The 23535-nt window shown below is 35.5% G+C and overlaps 1 protein-coding gene across 1 annotated transcript in view; it reads right to left on the bottom strand.

Annotated features, from left to right (window-relative positions):
* Ero1L (endoplasmic reticulum oxidoreductin-1-like protein) overlaps window positions 1-10414 on the bottom strand; it is a 45379-nt gene extending 34965 nt beyond the window's left edge. The window contains exons 1-2 of the mRNA XM_069841709.1: window positions 10094-10414; window positions 9067-9186 (exon numbers count right to left, since the gene is read on the bottom strand). Coding sequence (XP_069697810.1) covers window positions 9067-9186; window positions 10094-10219 — 246 coding nt within the window. The 5' untranslated portion in view covers window positions 10220-10414. The remainder of the gene's footprint in view (window positions 1-9066; window positions 9187-10093) is intronic.
* Window positions 10415-23535: the final 13121 nt, after the last annotated feature.

The raw sequence follows: 23535 nt of genomic DNA, 5'->3' as shown, positions 1-23535 counted from the left end.
TAAGTTCATTTTATTTCATAAACTTGAAAACAGTTTCTCTTTTAATTCTGCAAATAATGACCTCAATGTTCTCTCAGTATGAGCATGCACTTTTGATTAAAGTAACATTCAACAATGCAGTACATTCTCAGAAGACGAACGTAGTATGGCATTGAGCCTAGCCCTGCAACCTGCTACTGAGTCATAGCAAATCAATATCTCTCTCCTCCCCGACCTTCCCTCAAGCTTGCGAGTGGCGCTGCTTGTGAGTGAGGCCATCACACGTCACTACGAGGCTTTTGCCACAAACCTCTTGCAGTGGAATGACTACCAACAATGAATTTAATATATGGAAGGATCAAAGTGAAACCAAGTGTTACGACACATCATTATTACGAATTTATACTGTTACTAGATATAATAACTCAAAATTTTTTTGTAGGCTAAGCCTCAAAAACCTCTTAAGAGCTTCGTCAGTGCTAGCCACATGATAGCGAGTCTTCAGCCGAGTCACTTGCCATCCGGGCCTGCACAGAATTCTATAAACCACTCTGAAGTTACCGAACATGTAAGTCGTCAATACATTGTCCCTTTAATACTTAAAATGTAGAGTAATGCGAATATTACTTAAGTCTCGTTTTGTGAGGAATCAAGTGGAGAAGGGAAAGAAACTCCAAATGCTTAAAATTCTTACAAACCTCTAAAACAGCAAATTGAAAACAAATAACACATGCTTTTAAATTAAACGGAAACTAAAATAATAAGTATTTCACAGAACACTATAAATCGCAAAAATTTCTGTTTATTTGGGTTATTTTGATGGAGTTTCTCCTCTCAATCACTTTCAGAATCTACATTACTGTCACATATGTTACTGCCTGGAACAATCACATCTCATTTGCAGTGCCAGTACTTATTTTCTGTTATTATCACATAACTCCGACTTTCGGAGTAACTTCATTGACAGTCCAATTTATAGTCTACAGTAACATTTATCATGCAAGAAGTCTGCACTAACATGGTTTTCTCTAACTACACTATCTACCAAAAAGTAATTGGGCACCCAGGATTTTACGTGCTAGATGCCATGTTTCGGTGGCTACTATGCAATGGTATGCAGACAATAATGTTCACCAATTGGACTGGCCTGCACAGAGTCCTGATCTCAATTCCACTGAGCACCTTTGAGACGAATTGGACAGGCAATTGAGGTTTCGGGAAATTCGACCAAATACCATTGTCCAACTGAAAGCCATATTGCAAGAGGAATGGCGACGCATTCCAGTGGATATCCTACATAAACTAGTGGAGAACATCCTGACGGGGTGGCTGCTGTTATAGCAACAAGAGGTGGTACCACGAGGTTCTAAAGGGGCAAAAACAGTGCCCAATTACTTTTTGGTAGATAGTGTATATGATTCACTTTGGCCCATGAACATTGTTGATGTTTGAGATGGGCCAAAGTGAATCATATACACTATCTACCAAAAAAGTAATTGGGCACTTTTTTTGTCCCTTTAGAACCTCGTGGTACCACCTCTTGTTGCTATAACAGTAGCCACCCCGTCAGGCATGTTCTCCACTAGTTTGTGTATTGGATTGCACTACTGATAATTTTTTCTAGCAAGGAATATCAGAAAACATATTTATAGTGTTCAATGTAGTATATTCAAAGACGTGTCTAACAGTCTATTACTTGGCCCAACAGTCTCTCCAGCACAGAAAGATACACCTCTTTATCTGGGCCATAAAACTGGGACCTGCAGTGCATTTATCTGAATGACTCCATTTATTACTGAATAGACAAACGCAGGAAGGAAGTAACTGAGCAAATTCCACTGCACACACCGTCGAGTATTCAATGACAGCAATTAGTAGTCTTTGGTTATCACAATGAGCGTCATAGTCTGTGACCTTCACGGTCCCTAGATTTATATTCAAGGAATTCTTATCACTGAAGGAAGTTTACAGGCAAAATATGTTAGAATAATTCTCATTCCCCAGAAAATCTTGGAATGCCAAGAAAAAAGTTAATTTCAAATATCAACTTCAAATGCATAGTACATACATTTAATCAAGCAGGATACAATTCCCTAACAAATGGCTCATTGCTTCTACAGAAAAAGCTGTGCAAGATGCTTTGGTCAGTGGTGAGCTCTGTAAACAGTCCAGTACTGCAATGAGCGGTAGTGAGTATCTCTGATTACGACACTAGCAGGACTGAGTTCAAATACCAGATGAGACAAATTGTCCGGTTGAGGTTTTCTTGAGATTTTTCCTCAACACAAACACGAATGAAGGATAATTATAGCCAATCAGTCACCGGATATATTTTGTCAACATATCATAATTTATTATCATCTTCATTTCATATTTACTTCACTAAGTTTGCAGACTGCAGTGGTCTCTGATGCCTAAATCAGAAAACTTCACAACCAAAAATTCTAGCATTTGTATTATACTGTAGTTCTGAAATACTTCGCGTCACAGTCATATTTGCTGAAGATAGCAGAACCTGATTTACAGTGTTATGTACTGTACCTTGGAAACTACAATAGGCCAGAAACTGACATACAACAGAGGCATATTCCTAATCTAACTTAAAGAACCTGATATATAGACAATGTGATATCATAGCAGAAGCATTTATAATTTTATAGTGTATACAAGAAAACATGCGTATTAATATTAGTACAGCATTTATAGCTACATACTTAATACAAAATAAATACAAATTATTAACTCAGTGCACACCTGTTTGAGCAAGCTCGTGGTGTTCGGGATTAGTACCTATAAATAACTACAATTTTGCACTACATGGAACATAACGAAAATTCTATAAAATTACTAACTCCAATACAATTATTGCAAAACAGGCATAACTGCGAAGATAAAAGTAGAGAATCAGTTTTAAAACACTTTCAAATGCAGATGTTATTCAATAAATTGGTTAACAAAAGAAACTTGGAAGAAATGATTGTAGTTTGTTTTATACTACTACACTAATGTCTTATCTGAAAAAGCTAATTAATAAAAACCAAAGAAGACCTGTTGAGACAATAGGGGATCAAACCCCAGACCGTCAGCATACTAAATCAAATTATATGAATCTATTAGATTGAATTATATTTCAAGCCTGACCTCATATATGGGGTTTGCCAATTGACAAAGAATAGCACATAATCAATTTTACAGTTAACAAAAACTGAACCCTTGAATTGCAAGAACTCTGTGTTTCACATTGCTATCGTGACGGACTGCAAAAAACAACTAATGCAATGTCCATATCAATAATAAGAACCTCCTGAATTTACAGGCTGCCATTGCAGACAAAGTAATAACAAGAACAAGGTTTCAAAAAAAAAAAAAAAAAAAAAAAAAAAAAACATAATCAAATATGTGTAAAGAAGACTGATGTTAAATAGGCTAATTAAGTTTATTGTGTGAAAGATTTTCATGAATTTTAGAGGTGATGTTTAAAAATTCTATTTGAACTCCGTACTATTATATAATTTTGCTTAAATTTATTTTTCCTTACAATTTCTTTTCTGCAACTCAAGCTTTCAGGTATAACTCCCTTGATTTGCTTGATATGCATAATACACGTCATTGTTCATTAACAGTAAACTACAATTTAAGTCACACAGAGTTAGTGTGCACTCAACGTTGGTTGCCCACTTTGAGGTCTGTGGATATAGAGGGAAAAATTGGATCGATGTCTGGTATAGCTCCCGGGTAGCTCAGTTGGTAGAGCGTTGGTACGTTAAACCAAAGGTCCCGGGTTCGATACCTGGCCCCAGAACAATTTTTCCCTCGAAATTATTAAATTTCTTTTCTGTTATTTCATTAAAATTATAACATAAATTAAAATGTTGTATTCATAGGATACTTCACCAATTTAAAGGCTAAAAAACGTCAGGTGTCAGCAAATGAAGCAGAAATAATTCACACACACAAGATAAGAATTAGTTTCAATATAATAACTCTTGAAGAATTATTCATTTAAGCATACAGAAAGATAAAAATCGATTGAAGTTTTCCGAGATAAGGAAAGCATACAAGGTACCTACATTCAGTAAATCAGTAAATCTTATCCTCTTCTTTTATCTATTGGTCAAGGCAATAATAATTGAAGAGTGTGATCCCGAAATGCGTTAAGTTCATTTTTATGAAAGGACTGGCCTAGTTTTTTTATCCACTGTTCTACAGACTGAGCGAGTTTTCAAGTCACATGCACAATAACACAAACCTTTAGACACGGACTGGCGTTGTTTTGGAAGGAAACAAGCTTAAAATATAGTGATAGAAGTCTCAAACATTATCATATATAGGCCTATGTAAAATCATAAAAATGGCCAACACTCAATTATATTACTGGTAGTACAGTAATATTCTATCACTTAGCTCTACAAACAAAAAATATATAATTCAATTATCTTGCAACACGTGAAATTGGTAATACACAAATAACATTGTATGTTTTAAAATATGTTACAAATTTGTTTTCTAACGGATCAGGTTTGTGAAGTAAAATAATTTTTCTTCTAACATCCCAATAGACCTGTCAAGAAAACATTCAGCCATTTGGAATATCTCTAGAACTATCCACATAGTCTTGATGCAACTTAACAGCCAGTTAGAAGGAACCATATGTTTATGGTGTAAAAGGAAAGGAAATATCAATATTTAATTGTATCTCATGGGTAGACAAGAAACCATAGAAATATTAATACAGTAATAACTATACAGGATATATAACTAAAATGTATTCCAAAACTTTATGGGCATATTCCTGTCAAATTTTTTTTATTGGGTTATTTTACGACGCTGTATCAACATCTAGGTTATTTAGCGTCTGAATGATATGAAGGTGATAATGCCGGTGAAATGAGTCCGGGGTCCAGCACCAAAAGTTACCCAGCATTTGCTCGTATTGGGTTGAGGGAAAACCCCAGAAAAAACCTCAACCAGGTAACTTGCCCCGACTGGGATTCGAACCTGGGCCACCTGGTTTCGCGGCCAGGCGCGCTAACCGTTACTCCACAGGTGTGGACTCCTGTCAAATAAATGATGAAAAAAATATACTATGAACATTCGTCCAGAAATGCTTTATTTCCTTGTTACATCTCTTTTTCTACAACCCTGCTTACATTGTATGATGTGGTACATTATGAAATAAAAACAGCATATCACATGGAAATCTGTCTTACAGTAAGCGCTCAAAAAGCCTCCTGTTAGCACGGATACATACATCAACCCACTGTCGCATTGAATCCCAGATGTGCTAATGTATCCTTGTAGAATGTTGTATTGTCTCGTCTTCCAAAATATGGACTCAAAGACTCTACATCTGGCACCGGGGTTCCATACATAAGCTCTTTTAAATAACCCCACAATTAAACGTCTAGTGGTTTTAGGTCTGGAGAGTGCAGAGGCGAAGGAATTGATCCAACTCTACCTATCTACCTGTCACGTAACCTTTGATTTAGAAATCAACAAACATTGACACTGAAATGAGCAGAAGTTCCATCGTGCATGAAGTACGTGTTTCATCATATTGCTAATGGTACATGGTGTAACAGAACAAGCAAAGTGTACTGTAAGAACAATTCGTATCTTTCTCTGTTGAAACCTGGGTGTTGGCTGAAATCAAAATTCGTAATCTGAATGTAGCTATGTTCAACAAGACAACCAATCTGAATGATACTGCTTCTTTTTTTATCTAAATTCTTTTTTTCAATATAAATAAGATGACACTACAATTTAAACGAAATTTAACAAATTAAAGAAAGAATATTTTTGGTTTAGACGCAATGATATGAGAAGCTATGAATTAGTTGTTAAGGAAAATATGTGAGCCAAATATAATAATAATAATAATAATAATAATAATAATAATAATAATAATAATAATAATAATTGATGTAATAAGTACACCGGATGTATTTGAAACAAATTTTACTGAACCTTTCAATATTTGTGTCGAATTAGAAGAAATGGGGGAGAGAAAATGTAATGAAATATATGTAATTTTACTTTAAAATTCAAGGGGGGGGGGGGCTACAAACCCAGTATCTCTCCCCTTGTGTACGCCCCTGTATCAGACCTATAGCTCTTCCACTTGGAAGACTTTATTATCGCGTACCATTAGTAGTTCACAGTCAGATACGAATTGTAATAATTGGAGTTGTGATTATACTGTATTGTACACAGACGAAGAAGAATGTAATTTATTTATATTTGTTATTTTGTGAATCCATATACTTTCAACTACCATATCCAATGGAATGCACTGAAGAAAAATACCGAATGATGTTTTTGTAACTGTATGTACAACTACTGCAGCAATGGTCAGGTAGCTAGCAGATAGCTACGGGACAGTGAGAGAGCACTAGGGAACCCAGCTGCCTAGATAAGTTGTATGGACAGTACAACTCCCGATATTTACTCAGACAATTGGACCAATGCCGCATTTACTACATGATACCTGGTACTCGGGCTATCAGTTATTCTTAACACAATCCAGCATGTAGGGTGGAAGTAGATTTTAAAACATGAAGTTCAGTGTGGAACAGTATGTGTTATTAGTGAGTACTTTCGCTAACTATGGATTGTATTATAATTGCAGATTCAAATTCGTTAGATATTTTTTTAATGGCAGGTACTTGACTATCGTCATTCACCCATATAAAGCCAGTTGTATAGACCAATTTACTGACAGAGTCAGTGCCCAGAGTGCGCCATAGGAGGCTGGTCTATGCTACACCTGCAACGAGATGAGATGATGGTGGAGATGATGAATACCTAGAGAAAAACCCTGTGTTACCTGGACCACGGGCTTGTCCAACACAAGTCATAAATCATAGGTGCACTGGAAATCGAACCCAGATACACAGGATATGAGTCCAGCACTCTAGCCACTGGACTGGCATGGTGGCTAATTTGTGAGAAAATTTCTTGGTGTAAATGGCCCAAAAAGTCAATAATGAGAAAACTTCATAATATGTTTTACACTACAGGGTCGGTGTTGGACAAGAAAGCAAACAGGTGAAGAGCTGTTTTAACAGAAGAGAAATTAAACGAAATTACACCATCATTAGAAAGAAGTTCAAGTAAATCTCCGAACTGCCTAGCAGCACAGTGTGCAGTTTCACATGGATCGCACATAACAACAAAATTACTGAAATTGTGACCATGTAAGCTTTCAGTTGTTCAAAGACTGAATAATCCCGATAGCAATGCTGGAATTCAGTTTTTTAATTACATCCTGCAGTCTGTATGATGGAACTGTGAATCCAGAACTGATACTTTTACTGAAGAAGCATGGCTAAATTTATCAATACAATGTAAATTCCCAAAACAATCATTATTGGAGTTCAGGAGAACCTCATCAGTCACACGACTGTTCCATTACACGACATTTGTATGGTCCAGGGAACAAGTCGTCTTTATTTACACAACTTTCATTTTACTTTCGGTCTTAGTAAATACTCGTCATTATTTACTCTCGACTGTATGAAAGGAAATGTGTATGGTGCATATCACCAGAACTGCACTGTCGCCTCTCATTGGATATGCTAACAGATGATTTTCCATGCATCGCAGCATTCATGGTCATATGGTGTAAGAAAACGAAGAATAACGGAAGATATTTTTAAAAATGTAATAAAATATTCTCGTCTATAACTTCTGTTTTTGGGAGGCCAAACTCCCTTGCTAAAAGTCTGTTCTCATAGCTTTACTTTGTAAACATTTTATTTCATTAATTCTAAACCAGAACACTTATCGGCAATCACTTTGAAACAAAATTTTCACTCCTAACTGATTAAAATAAAACTATTGTACATTCAATTGATTAAAATATATGTTAATTAAAACCATATGTCACTTTGTCACTTAATAGTAAGACTCGACTTCACTCAAAAGTATCTTACAAAGAAACACACTAAGGAAACACACAAACATGCAGTGACCTCCACTTCCTTATATTAGCGGTAAATATTTATGGGCAGGACTGGACTGACAATTTCGGAATTTCTTTCCGCACCCCTGCCATACCACACTCACAAAAATATTTTGTTAAAATACTCCAGCTGTTCAATTGCGTAGTTTATATACTAGGTAACTATTCTAAATAATTTATTTTGGCATAGTGTAGTTAAAGTGGCGACACTAGTTGGCAAATGGTGGTACTTTTTGGAGTTCATTTTAGTTTCTTCAAGTTCTCAGTCACACTACTCCTATAACTAAAGACCACCATAAAGTAGAAAATATCTCTCCTTACTCTTCACTACCCACACCAACCCTTAGATGAGTTCCAGTATTCATTGTAAAACAGTATGATATGAGAAGTTCGCAATGGAAATGTGACCAGCCCAACTTACCTCATTCCTACAAGTGCCTGTCTTCAATCAAGAGTAAAGGAAAGAGGGTACGAATAAAAAACTAAACAAAATCAGGTCAATTTCATTTACAACTGCTAGGGAACATGACCATGTCACCTTATGGTAGAGCTGCTACTGTACCAGATTCAGAACAGATGGGCATCATTTCGAGTAAGTTATTGTTGTAATTATTTTAAGTAAGATTAAACAGTGTAATGTCAGTTAATTCACTTTTAAATTATATAGTTTAATCATAAGACTTAAAAAGTCTCCGTTGTGTAATTTACAATGAAAGGTTCCATTAAGGTAGGTGAGGGGATAGCAATAGACCAGGAAGCAGCCGATACATGTTGCGGGTATTAGAAACTCTGTATTTCATAATGTGTATAATCGTACTCATCAAAATGGTATTTAGGCCCACGGCATAGCTCAGTCGTCTAAGGCGCTTGCCAGCTGATCCAGAGTTACACTCGGGTGCGGTTTCGATTCCCACTTGGGCTGATTACCTGGTTGAATTTTGTCTAAGGTTTTCGCCAACCGTAACGCAAAATGTCAGGTAATCTATTGCGAATACCCAGCCTCAGCTCGCCAAATACCATCTCGCTATCACCAATCTCATTGATGCTAAATAACCTCTAGTTGATAGAGTCGTTAAATAACCAAGTAAGAAATATATATATTTACTGAAAGATATCATACATACCCTATAAAATCGAAAGTAGTCCTTGTTCAGTAAACTGCTTAATCTTGGGTATATTTTCATATTGTTGAAATGATCCACTGTATCCACATTACAGCTGCAATCATCTATTTTTCCTTTCAACTGCAAAAAAAAAAATAAATTTCGTAAAATAAAAGAACATAAAGCAAAGTTATTACAAAAGTAATTTTTTTTCAGTCCTCGTAAACCATTGAATTCTCAATTGACAAAAGAGAGAAACCATCTGTCTGGAGTACATTAGGGCAATTATGTTTGTAAAATTTAATTTAAGGCGTCTATCTTGTGTGGATTCCACTGGGTAACAAATAACATTCCTTGCTCAAACAAATTGGATCATCAGAGAAGTACCAATATATCGTTCAAAGTGAAACTTAAAATAAGTACGCATAGTAGACTTGTTTGAAAATATGAACTATTTTCAGTTTGTACATCGAATAAACTAAGACATCGATTATAACTACTCGCATTATTATCAATTTACTAACATATTTCACTTTATCACATGGTGCTTATACTAATATGAAATACCATTTTTATGTTCAATATTTTGACAGTTCAATAAACTTGGAATTAAACATCACCTGCACGTACAACAGTTTACAAGCCTAGCAAGCACACAAAATAGATTCGAAAAATGTTATATTCCTATAATTGTTACATTGGTTGTTATTAATTCTTGTACATAACAATTGCTATGTTTAACAATAGGCTAAATGAATACACACATCAAATAGCCCTAATAACAGAATTTAGCAACCACGGAATAGATCACTTACGTACAACTTTTAGAAATCAAGGAATGTATATTATATGTCAAAAATTCTGAACTCGTGTATGTGTTTGAAACACACACAGCAATAAAACACAAAATGTTTCAACAAATTAAAGCGTTTCATAACCTAAAATATACAATCCATATAAATGAATGAGGACTTTATTAAATGATATACTGTATGACATTTTCATTTGTTCAGACATTTACATTTTATACTTTCGAAGAAACACTCACCTGGCAAAAACAGTGATCACCTGCTTTCAAGTTTGTTTCAAAGTATGAATTTCCTATACATAATAATGACAGAAAAGTAACAAGCCCGAAGACCTGTGATAACGTTGATGTTCGGAGAAACATCATTTAACTCACTGAATGTTCACTTCTTCACTTTCTCAAAAAAACACAGACACCTGTAAACCACAATCAGTCTCTCACAATCTGAGTTTCACAGGCGGCATTAATTTGTTGATATACCCACTTTGCATCCTTGGCATTCGACAAATGACAGATGGGCGTCAACTTTTGTCACTTCCGCCGAACCACAGCTCAACCAATCATAAAATAATCCCTGGCAAACATTAACCGCTTACGTGTGCCAATGAACTTCCTTAATGTATTTTCTGTGAGTCGCTTTGAATACAAGAATGAATTTCTCTTTCTCTTTCATTAGCCATTAGGAAATCAATTATCATTCGCACTTCTTTTCGTGTATCACTGTAATATTGCATCAGTATACAAGGAAACATCTCTGACAAGTATAAACGGTGATTATAAAGATGAATATTAATTCACGACTGCTTGAAATCATCTCGTACAGTAGTAATTTTGTTTTGACATAGACTAAACAGCATATTTACGAAATTACGAGGCTGTCATCATCCAACTAGTTAAAAAAAAAAGGTAAAGAGGTATTTTTCCCCGCACATCTCCCAATCTGAGACAGATTAAGATATATAATTACAATTTATCCATTTTTTGCTAAACTTTGAAATTAAGAATTACTTGCAATAACATTTCATTTTTTTGTCATTAACTCCAGAAACTACAGAAAGAAATCAGTAATTTGTTGAAATGCAGTGATATCCAGGTGTGATTTCGCTAAAGTAATTAGCGCACGAGTTTTTCTGCATTTTTAAGGGAATAATTTATTGCATGCCGGCAGCTGGTTGTGTCAATTTTGGACGTTGAAATCCTAATTAGTCCGCCGTGATGGATCTGGTAGCGTACGCACTTTCCGACCAGGAGACTCGCGTTCAATTCCCGGTGTGCTAAGCGAAGAAATGTAGACCTACCGTAGCATACTACCACTGAAATTTTTATTTTTACGCGTTTTTTTTTTTTATTTTTCTCTACGTGCACGATACATGTTTTCTCAAACTCTCGGTAAACAATTCAACAAAAACGAGTGCTTTGAACTATGAATGCGTGCGCAAGGTAATTTATATTTCAGAACAGAAGCGTAGCCAGCAGGTGGGCCCAGGCCCACCCAAAAAATATGCGAATTTTTGCGTTTTTTATGGAAAATACTCAACATTAAAACAGGGGCGTATTTTGCGGACTACCCGGGCTACCGGCGGTAGCCCAAGGAAATTACAAAAGAAAAAGTTTATAATATAACATAATGTAATAATTTTGTATTATTAGTTTTACCATAGTAATTATAATTAAAGTAATTGTTAGATATATTTTGTGTAATAATAGGGTCAGTGGTATCCCAAACCCTTTAACCAGTATACGCCACTGATTTAAAACTGAACCATGGATCCAGAGCAATAGTTATAGTCGATAGCATTAAGGTAAGAAGTCAAAAATGCGTTCATTTCTTCAAGAGCCAATTTAACTATGTTGGGTTGGGCCTAAAAAATTGTCTGACAGCGATAAAAGAAGGAAGCCGTGGAAGTTACTGAATTGTTACATCAGCTAGAAATTTTTGACACCTTATTTGGTATGTTTAGATGATATCCTTGCTCTTGCAAATTCATTATCGGAAGCACCTCAGTCTCCAAAAATGGATACTAGTAAATGTTCGTCCTTCATTAAGGCATTGATATAAAACTTTTCAAAGCTCTGAAACGAAGAAAAATTCGACTATCATGTCAAGCATAAGGCTTTTTAAGCTAGCAATTCTATCCATTGAGAGGGAGAAAAGATGGGATTTGTTGAAGGACCCATCATCAGTGATGACTTTTTTTGCTAAGAAATCTCGACAGCTCCAATTCACCTTTTGAAGGGTTTGTATAGGTATGTCTTACATAATTGTTTATCATAATTTTGCATGGTATTAAATAAGACTTCCGAAAATGAGTTTCAAGAGAGTTGACGGCAGTGGTATTGTCAAGAGATGGGTCAGGTACTTTCTAAACCCTGCATATCTGGCCCACCCAAAATTAGTCTGGCTACGCCACTGTTTCAGAATTGGCTATTTTTCATGTTCAATTTTTATCTCTCCTCGTCCATCCATTTTCTATAATTTTCTAACCATCTTGCTACCACTGAGATTGGATCCTGCGGGCACCCTTGCTTATGATTGTCCTGTGTTGTCTCGGAAATGGTTCTGCGTCTTTTTAACACACGTCCGGGAAAGCCTGTATTGGTTTCGGAAAGAAAGAAAAAGAAAGAAAGAAAGAAAGGCAAACCGACATATGAAAATGACACAAAGGCTTAGAGAAACAGAAGAAATTGTAATTGAAAATAATATTTATATAATGATACTTGGCAATGATACAGTTATTTAAGTTTGATATTTCAGAACAAAACAATAGGATAATTTGATGTTAAAATTGGCGCTATCGCAGTAAAATAGCGATATTAGAGTGCAAACTGAATATTTCCTCGGGGAGCAGGACAATAACATTTAAATTGTCCATAATAATTAGCAGTTTGTCGATTCGTATTGTTGTCGCGCTCAATTTATATTACAGAATAACGAGAATCTTATGTACAGCATTAGTAACATATAAATTACGAACATTGGTGATAATTAGCATGGGACTGCCGGTCTTTTAAAGGTATGTGACAAGGTTAGTGGGTTAGTTGAGTACCTTTTAAAAGACCGGCGGTCCCTTGCTAATTACTAACATATAAAATAATACGAAAACTGTAAATTAGGCACCTGAAGGGGATATAAAAAGTTGTCCCTGGCAGGGACAAATTAATACCTTTTCAGCAGGGGCACAAAATTTTTCAAGGGAAAGGACGATCCCCAGCACCCCCCCCCCCCACGTCAATTCGCACCCTGCATGTTCATGACATCTTCCACAAGAACTATGCAGCCCGTTTGCATCTGGTTTATTTTAATATTTTAGTATTTGTCTACAAAATATATAAATTGCGTATGCAATATGATCATTAAATCAACGAAGCTACGTGCATGTCTTTGCATACGCCCTGCTCCTGATTACGTGCCTCTCTGCATGTTCGCTGCTCGACGCTTCCTACTCCCGTTGTATGCCTCACATTGCTTCATAATGTACGTAGAGTTCTGCGTATCCATCTTGGACAAGGAAAAACACTTAGCCTATAATAATAGCTCGCTTATCTACAGTATATCAAGATGAGTTCGGAAATTGTAAGAATGCGTGCTAATTCCGTGCTGTCTTCCGCGAAGCACCGGTATGTAGTGGTACTGTACAGTGGCGCCAAAGTTTGAAAAATTTTGGGTGGGCTCAAAATTTTGAATTACAATAAAATATCAGATTCTCCCTTATCTGAATCGTGATGTATGTCTATTCACAACAATGATATGAAATACAGAATGACAGAAAAATGAGAGCTCTGACAGTCTTTTTGATAAGTCGATAAAAATAACCGAATACAGACAGTAATTTAATTAAACCGTGATAAAGAGTTGTGTAGCCCTGTGAATAACAAGGTTGTGATTAAGTTGTAAATTTAAGTTTACAATTAACTTTTTAAATTTACGATTCGACTTTGTAATATAATATAAAACAATAGGATGGGCTCACCACTATGTAGCACGACGAGTTGCAAATGCGTTTCTCCTCACTGCACTTCTTCTCTTCCTATAAACTCGTCACAAACATCCTCTAAATCCAAGTTTTCAGCGTTTCCTTGTGTGTATTTAAAATAGCAATGTGATTAAGTCGCTTCTGGGACATTGATGAACGCAGAAATGTTTTTAACATTTTCAAAGCGGAGAGAGAAACCGGCCTAGTCAAAGTCAGGCATATAAATTTATTTAATTCAGGCACTATTTCACGAATAACATGTGACTTCAGAAATTTAACTAACTACATCTTAATTCAACACATAACATTGCAGCACTATCACACACCATACCAGGTTGCGAATTAACGGGGAGATTTCCTCCCTGTTGAAAAGTTATTCCCCTCACATAAATTTATATTTACATCCCTACTAGGGATAACTTCTATCCCCCCCCCTCACAGAATATAAATTGTTTTAATACGAGTATACTTTATAAAGTACAGTAGGCCTATAAAGTAAGCAAAAAAATAATATTGATGTGTTATCATCACCAACAAGCTGACAACAATCAATAAATTAGGAATAACACGTCTTACCTTAAGCCTGCTCATGGATATAATTACTATTATAATCAAGATGCAAGACAAGCAATTCAGTGCGGCCAAGTGTTGAGCCGTATCGAATGAGGATAATAATAATTTTATGTATGGTATTCTCTATCTAGGAATCTATCCCCTCCCCCTCATTTGAAATCTTAATTCGCACCCTGTTCTCTGCAACCGTAAGATCTCATAGTCATTTATGTCGTCATCGAAAACACACCTGACAATCCTGACATCGCAACGTCTTCTTTTCCGATAACAAAGTTTTCCACTGTGTTTAAAGTTTCGCTTTCCTGGAAACGCTCTTTAAGGGATGCTGTCACACAATCTACTTACTTACTTACTGGCTTTTAAGAAACCCGAGGTTCATTGCCGCCCTCACATAAGCCCGCCATTGGTCCCTATCCTGCGCAAGATTAATCCAGTCTCTACCATCATATCCCACCTCCCTCAAATCCATTTTAATATTATCTTCCCATCTACGTCACGTCTCCCCGAAGGTTTTTTCCCTCCGGCCTCCCAGCTAACACTCTATATACATTTCTGGATTCGCCCATACGTGCTACATGCCCTGCCCATCTCAAATGTCTGGATTTAATATTCCTAATTATGTCAGGTGAAGAATACAATGCGTGCAGTTCTGTGTTGTGTAACTTTCTCCATTCTCCTGTAACTCCAAATCTCATAACCTTATTCCTTTGCTGTAGTGCCAGAGCATAGTATAGAGAACATCTCTATACTGTGGCCAGAGAATCAGTCCCATTCCGAGGCTTATTTTGAGGTTTCGTAACAAGCTGTTTTTTTACGATGATGGGTTGTTAGTCCTTCGCCCAACCCCCAAGTTGGAGGACCACCCCTCATAGGCTGTCCGCGACTGCTTATTCAATACACAATCTATATGTTCAAAAAATTTACTCCTTATTCCTTCGCGTCACTAAATGCATTGTGTGTGTGTGTTGACGATCGTCTAGGCGGCGAGACACTTTCCTTTGCTTTGAGGTCCTTGGTTCTGACAGTCCAGCTCATTTGCTCTTCTTGTAGTTTTGTTCCATAATATTTCATAGTTACCACGAAAAGTTTTGAATGTTTTTATCAAATTGTGAATGAGACAATTTGCTTCATGGAAATCAAGGTTTACACTTTGTAGTTTTATATTTGTTGCATCCAGGGCAAACACCTGTGTTATCATGTTTAAATAAGCAAAATGTTCAAATTACTCAAATAGTTTTAGGTAACCGGAACCTTTAGTACCAGCATCACTTTTATCATTTTCAGAAAAAATCTGAAAGGAACGAAAGAACATCTTGATAGTTTTTTGTCAGAGATTTTAAGCTAAGGGCCATGACAGTGAATCGCGTAGGACAAAAGATCATAAAATTTAGTTCTGAGCCATGTGCATTTGTATCTCTTAAAGAATTAAACCAGTTCAACCTTTTCGGGGATTCTCTTATCATATTTATTAGATCTTGAGTTATATCGATCACATTTCTGCAAGTTGTGATGTGCTTCACACTGTTTTGTGCCACTAAATTCAATGAGTGCATGAAGCAATGCAAATATCTAGCTTTTTTATTTACTTGTAAAATCTTTGTCTGTATTACCTTGTATTTCCCACTTCAATTAGCAGCACCATCATAACATTCTCTGCGACAATTATGAATGTCTAGTCCTAGTCTTAATAAAATGTCAAAGAATTGTAGAGACTAGCCGCACCTGTTGCTGACGTTTCGTAGAAACTGATGAAGTGCTCTTGAATTTCAAGTTCTTTAGAGATAATACGCAAACATATCGACACTTGCTCTGTTTTCGCCACGTCACTCGTTTCATCCATAAGCAGACCGAAACACCCCGTTTTGTGAATTTCATTAGCCAACGAACGAAGCACTTTCAATGCCATAATTTCGAGCATTTTGTTTTCCGCGTCGTGTGACACCCACTCAAAGGTATCTCTATCAATAAATCACTTGAGTTCTGGGGAGTCTTCACATCGCAATTTCAAAAGCTGATGGAAATTACTTGCTTTGTCCTTATGCCCGCGGATTGTTAGTCCCTGCTTTGATAAATATAACAACGATGAAAATAGTTTAATGTAAGGCGACACGAGAATTTTGGAAGTCTAGCAACTTTGCAAGAATCAAACTGGATGCAACACTTACTCCATTCTGCGCCACCAGTACTTTGGAACATGATTCTTTGTGGCACTGGGATATTTCATGGGAACTAAATTTTCTTAAGGCATGTTTTCAGTTGGAAAAGTCGGAGGAAATGAAACAAGGGTCCGCTTTGGTGGCGAAATTTAATCGTTTGGTAATTGTGAATTACAGGAACGCCACTTTTTACCTTTTTCAAAATCGCTGAAATAAACTATAAATAAAAGTATTCATTAGTACAAATAGATGTGATCACTTGGAGAGCTGTGGGCCCACCCAACCCGCCCTAAATAGGTACTTTACTTATATACGAAAATCGTCGTCTGTGAATGAAGAATGCAGCCATATTTCGTTAATTTCATAGTGGGTTTCAGTGTCGCCAACATAGTAATAATACTACACACCTAATAAAACCTAACCTAACCTTCCACCTTTAGTATCATTTCGTTTGCATGTATTGGCAACCCAGCTACTCGTGTCGGGAAGCTATCTAGTGGAAGTAGATCGTACTGCCAGGAAGAACAGTCTGCAATATTCGTTCAGTGGCCAGCAACGAGCTAGATACTATAGAGAGGCTGAAGACCTCTGAAAGTTGAAGACAACTGAACATTGGTCCGCCATATTTTGGTTAGTCAAAACAAAGGGGCGTGGCTCGGATGTTGTAGGAAATGACTGTGATGAAGTTAGTATTATTGTGAATTGAGTTACATATTAAGACTATGTTAATAAGTAAAAAATAAAATATACACAAAACTTTACGTTTTATAACAGCTGTAGGCCTATGTTTTATTAGTTTCACTAAATATAGTCCAGATATTAAATGACAAGCTATACTCAAAGCACCTAAAGACGGATGAATGTATTCGGCAGAAGAAAAATAAATAATTTTTTGACTTCGTCGCAAATTTAATTACCTTACAGCTAGTCTAACCTAATATCAAATCATGTAATTCAGTGCTCACCAGGTGATTTCAAGAGAGACGACGTATGTAACTAATAAGAGGAAAATATAGGAAAGGTAGTGGCGGAAAAAAAAAAAAAAAAAAAAAAAAAAAAAAAAAAAAAAAAAAAAAAAAAAAATCCAATAATTAACTTATTGAGAAAAATTCATTTGAAATTGGAATTAACACGGAAAATTTTTGAAAACTGCAATTATTAAAACTACAAATAACCTCTTAGCATGCAACATAATAATTAAAGAATGACACTAATAGAAAGTTACTCATGATCATAACTCACCACATTTATTGAAACGATAAGATACTTACGATTAACATTGTTATCAGAAACAACAGGAGCCACAGCTAGCTACACTTTTTTTTTTCGCGTGATGGAGACATCGTGTAGTCTAATAGAATTTGAAACAAATATTGTCGCGTGATGGAGACATCGTGTAGTCTAATATAATTTGAAACAAATATTGATGTCACACGTGTCTCGCAACTAAGCAGAGGCTTTAACAGAATAAAACTGTTCTTACATTATTTTGAACAATAATGACAAATTGTGTGTGATGCAAGTGCTAACTTTCCTCTTTGTTAACAAAAAGAGCCCTACGCATTAATAAAAAGAAAATTGGAGTAGGCCCTATAAACACAATAAATACTAAACTCTTGAAGGTACAAACTTATTAACAGGGAACGGATTTATATGGACTAAAAATATATGAAATATGTAAATATATATGTAGTTATTTTTACCAAAATATGGAATTAAATATGGATTTTTACCAAAATATGGAATTAAATATGGACTTAAAATTATAAAAAAATGACTATGTACGTTAAATATTGGTACATTTTAATCAAACTAAACAAAAAATATAATGGACGTACCTTATCTTCCAATGTAGTTTCAACAAAACACAATTTTTATTGTCTGTTACCATAACAATAGGTTACAAACATTTCTTTCAAGTGCTGAAAAGTGAATCTTCTTCTATTGTCTCTGAGGATAGATTTATACTGACTAAAAGAGCATTCGACGTCACAAGAAGTAACTGGTACATAATTCAATTTCACAATGTCTGCTGGGGATAAGTCCAAGTTAATCTTCACTGTTGATTCACCACTCATCACAGCAACAACCTTTTGTAGTTCTTCATATCCAGGGTTTTTTGAAAGTACAGTGTCCACCTTAGCTCTTACTGCATCTGCAACTTTACCTCTACCACGATTCAGTTGTTCCACAGTACTATTTATAATTTCAAAACTTTCAGATAGTGAAAGGTGCCTATTTTGGAGACTTTTGAGCGTTTTTATGATGCATGAAAATGTATGCTGAATGTGAGCTAAGTCATTCTTCACACTTATGTCACAGGTAACTGTTTTCGCAGTATCAATTGAGACTGCATCTTCAGAGTCCAATGCAAGGAGAACATTGTTAATAGAGTCTATATGTTCGGCATAATATTCAACTGCTTCTAGCCATGTACCCCATCTAGTTAAAATTGGCTTTGGTGGCAATGGAATTTCAGGGTACATTTCTTTCAACACGTTAACTCTACTGGGAGCTTTGAGAAATACTTTTTTCACTGATGAAATCAACAAATCTACTTTAGGGAAATTGTCTCTGACCACTTCTGCCACACGATGAAATGCATGCGCCACACAAGTAAAATGAGTCAATTTAGGATATACAACAGATAATGCTTGTCCAGCTTTGACCATATAAGGGGCAGCATCGCTAATAAAGAATAACACATTATCGTACATAATACCCTTTGGCCACAGGATACCCATAGCTTCGTTGAACAGTTTAACTATAGTTTTGTTATTGCACTTTTCTAGAACATCACAATGTAAAAGAATTCGTTCAGAATATTGTTCACTTAACAAACCGATAACTACATTACCAACAAGTCTACCTTCTTTGTCGGGAGTCTCATCAATGGAAACCCAAATTGAACTATCTTTAATTTCATCTCTTATCTTCTGTATTGTCTCATCGTAGATGGATGGAGCATACGTCTTCCTAAGTGTTGACTCATCCGGGATTGTATGTTGAGTATATTTTTCAAGGAATTCCCTGAAGACCTTATTCTTTAGTTTGTAGAGAGGAATATCAGCAGAGATGAGAGAACGGCACAGGTCGATGTTAAACTCAGATCTTACATTCGATGTTGTTGGTTGTGTTAAAAACAATTGTCTCTGCTTGGAATTTAGTTGTTTGTTGGCCTGATGTTTACTAGTTGTAATGTGTTGTTGCACCAGGAACTTTTGTGTAGATGATACTGCACACTGACACAAATTACAAAATAATATTTTATTGTCAGTTGATAAACCATCTTCTTTAAATTCTGAAATGTAACTTGTTAGTTTTGATTTTAAATTGACTGAATGACGTACTTTTGGCATATTTACCGTCTTTATAGTATGATTTACAAAACTGAACCTATGTGTACTCTGACTGGCATTTAACTGTTGAGCTGCACAACTGAAGTCTGTTAAAAATTTTAAATTAAATTAATACAGTTTTGTAACTTACTTTCCCATTGTTGATAGGACTGCTAATTTTCAAATAACTCTGATGTTAAAGGGATTACTGAACATGTGTTTAAATCTCTATTGTTGAAATGTATTTTTAAAAGTTAATGGAATTTTGTTTTGTTTTATTGTTAAACCTAATATAATATGGACTGTTTTATATGAAATATGGAAAATATATGGAAATTAACGAAAATATGTACTAAACTCTAAAATATGGAAAAATATGGAAAATAAAAGTAGGATTTTTCAACCCTACACATTGTGAAACATAAAGATAATGCAAAATATAAATTATATTAGCTTTATAAGTAAATATGTATTTACATATAAATCCTTTCCCTGCTTATTAATACAGATATTTCGCTTATGCTCAGTCCGTCTTATCTTATAATTCTCTGGGGCAATGGTACCTGTATTGAGAGGGTTTAATTATCCAGCAACGAATATTATGATTTACGGTACGTTTCATTTAAATCCGAGGGAATGAGACATTTTTGGAAATTTTAAAGTCTTAATTATTACTTTTTCATTTATAAATCAGCTTTTTACAAAACCTATAGCGAAATGTTTAAATTAAATATTGATGTATCCGAAAAATAAAATAATTTATTTTATTTTACCTGGCAGAGTTAAGGCCTACTCTTCCACTGACCCAAGTCTACAAATAATAATAATAATAATAATAATAATAATAATAATAATAATAATAATAATAATAATAGATATGTTGTGGAATATTATTATTGAAAGTGTATCATACAAGAATATGAAATAAAGTATTCATTGGAAACCAGGGAACACTTTATTATTCAAAATCTTCCGTCGTTTCCGTTTGCCACATTATAACCAAATTACTACTTGACATAATTTCAAACTTGTAATAAGTTTAAGGTGGTGTTAAAGGACTATTTGTTTTTCTAATATTTATTCGGATCAAGTATCTAACTCGTTGCAGTGTACCTTTGATAAGCACTCCTTGCGGAGGCTGGCGGTACTATAGACCGCCATGTTTTATAGGGAACGATCCATAGTACTGTTGGCCTCCGCAGGGAGCGCTTATCAGAGGTCTTCAGCCTCTCTATAGTATCTAACTCGTTGGTGGCCAGTAATATACTCCATCTTGGCGTGCCCAAGCTTCACAATTAATAATAGTTACAAAATACCACTTTTTTGTGTTCATCGTACAAAATCCACGGATGTTTGTCTTGCCATGAATTCTGGAAAATTCTACCCTTACCAGTATCCTTCATTTCACTTTCGCAAAACAGAATCGCAAAGTTTTGAAATATGTGAAGACGAACTTTGTACATCAGCTGATTTTTGAACAGAAATCAAATCCTGGTTGTCGATAATCGTTGGGTTCCCTACACGTTGGATAGGATCTATCCGCGGTCTTTTAATTAAAAATTTATCCATGGTCCTGATTAAGAGCACAAGAAAATCACATCACAATCACACTAAGTAGTTAACCGCAGAGCGACGTTCGCGCAAACTAAAATTGAAGTCAACTGATTCTTTCGTTCTTTTATTTATTAAAAAATACTAAACACCGCTACTCAACGAAGAAAAATTAAATTGTTCATTGTTGCGTTTCTCTTAAGATATATTCTGTTTGATTTAAAATTTAAAAACATGAGTTGACTGTTATTATTAACATCGCCGCGGCCTCATACTTAACATGCCGGCATCATACAATACAACATACAATAAAAAGCGGTGTGCTTTTAAAACAATTTTGCCGACCGATTGCTGCTCTGTAGGTTTCACTTTAAGCGTCACGTTGTCACGTCTACTTCCTCGATAAGAATAAGCACTAGTTTATTATATTGTTAAATGGCTGCTATTATTATTATTATTATTATTATTATTATTATTATTATTATTATTATTATTTTATATACGAGTACATTGCGATTCTTAACTCTTTAATAATAATTTTAATACCTCATTATTTATTTCGCAAGACATTGCGTTTTAGTTCACGTGGATTAGACAAATAGGTGTCATTTTATAATGGAAGCAGTTTATTGTTTGCAACAATGAAATTGAGACGAGTGATTGGAGCTGAGACACAAGAAATTGAAAACAATAATACAATTAATTTTCAAAGACCTGCCGAATCAAATATATAGTCCTCTTGTGCCGAATGTTACGCACGAGACCGCTCAAAGACCTGCCGAATGTTAAGCATGAGACCGATTTTATAATAACTAGCTAACTCTGCATACAAGGGCCCAACAATGCTTCCTTACTTTAACTTACGAATTTAAAAATCTGTCTTCGGTGATTATAAATCATTCACCTAAAATGAGATGACGATGTGATAATGATGACAATGTTAATAATAATAATAATAATAATAATAATAATAATAATAATAATAATAATAATAATAATAACACGACAAAGTGTTGGATGGATTCGGGTCCCACGGGCCCATATAAGTTGGCGACACTGGTACTGTATGTAGTGGAATAAAAGTATTTCCCAGATAGCACAGCTCATGCATTTTGTCAAGACATTCGCGATGTGCACTACGGGAACAACGTATCTGTGAAGGGGTAGGAGTAAAAGGGAAGGTCGGGCGTCTGTCTACCGAGTTCAAGGCAAAAAGTAACCCATTCCCCTATAATTCGTAAGTAGACTCATCCTATCTCGTGCGCAGATCTGTAGGATGAGTGGGGGAGTGTCTTGACAAAATGCATGAGCTGTAAAGAGCTCTGTAATTACTCTATTCCAGGCGCGGCTCTGGAGTAACTGAACAGGTGACTCACAAAGTCATTTTTACGCAAAATGCAGAACTAATAATAATAATAATAATAATAATAATAATAATAATAATAATAATAATAATAATAAATTATTAACACTCGCGATGGGCATCTTCTAGAAGATTGTGCATATCTATTAAAATCCTCTTCCAGAAAGAAACGTCACAATTAATCAGAGCAGAGACAGATAAAGCTCAACAGCAAATCAATGTTCCGGAACCTACCATGATGCTTACCCTAACAGAGAATAAAACGCCTAAGAAATACTACTTATATTTGGGGTGCACTGTCCAAAGATTTGCATAAGGACCCAGCGACGAAGGACACAAACGTTGTGGACACCACAACTTACAGTTTTAGTCTCTTTACACTTTATGCCTGGATTCGTTGTTTCGAATATCTTCTACATATCGCCAACACATTAGAGATTAAAAAAAGCCTGTTCAAGGGTGAAACGACAAATCGAAGTGTGAAAATTGTTTAAATTATGTTTTATTTAAAGACGCTCGCAACTGCAGGGGTTATATCAGCGTCGCCGGTGTGCCGGAATTTTGTTCCGCAGGAGTTCTTTTACATGCCAGTAAATCTACTGACATGAGCCTGTCACATTTAAACACACTTAAATGCCATCGATCTGGGCCAGGATCGAACCCGCAACCTCGACCACAGGTCAGCGCTATACCGACTACGCTACCCAGGCCGACTCACAGTGGAGTG

This window comes from Periplaneta americana, chromosome 12 (genome assembly GCF_040183065.1).
Source record: "Periplaneta americana isolate PAMFEO1 chromosome 12, P.americana_PAMFEO1_priV1, whole genome shotgun sequence".
Lineage (NCBI taxonomy): Eukaryota > Metazoa > Arthropoda > Insecta > Blattodea > Blattidae > Periplaneta > Periplaneta americana.
The sequence above is the reverse complement of the archived record's forward strand: the minus strand, read 5'-3'. Positions and strand labels throughout refer to the sequence as shown.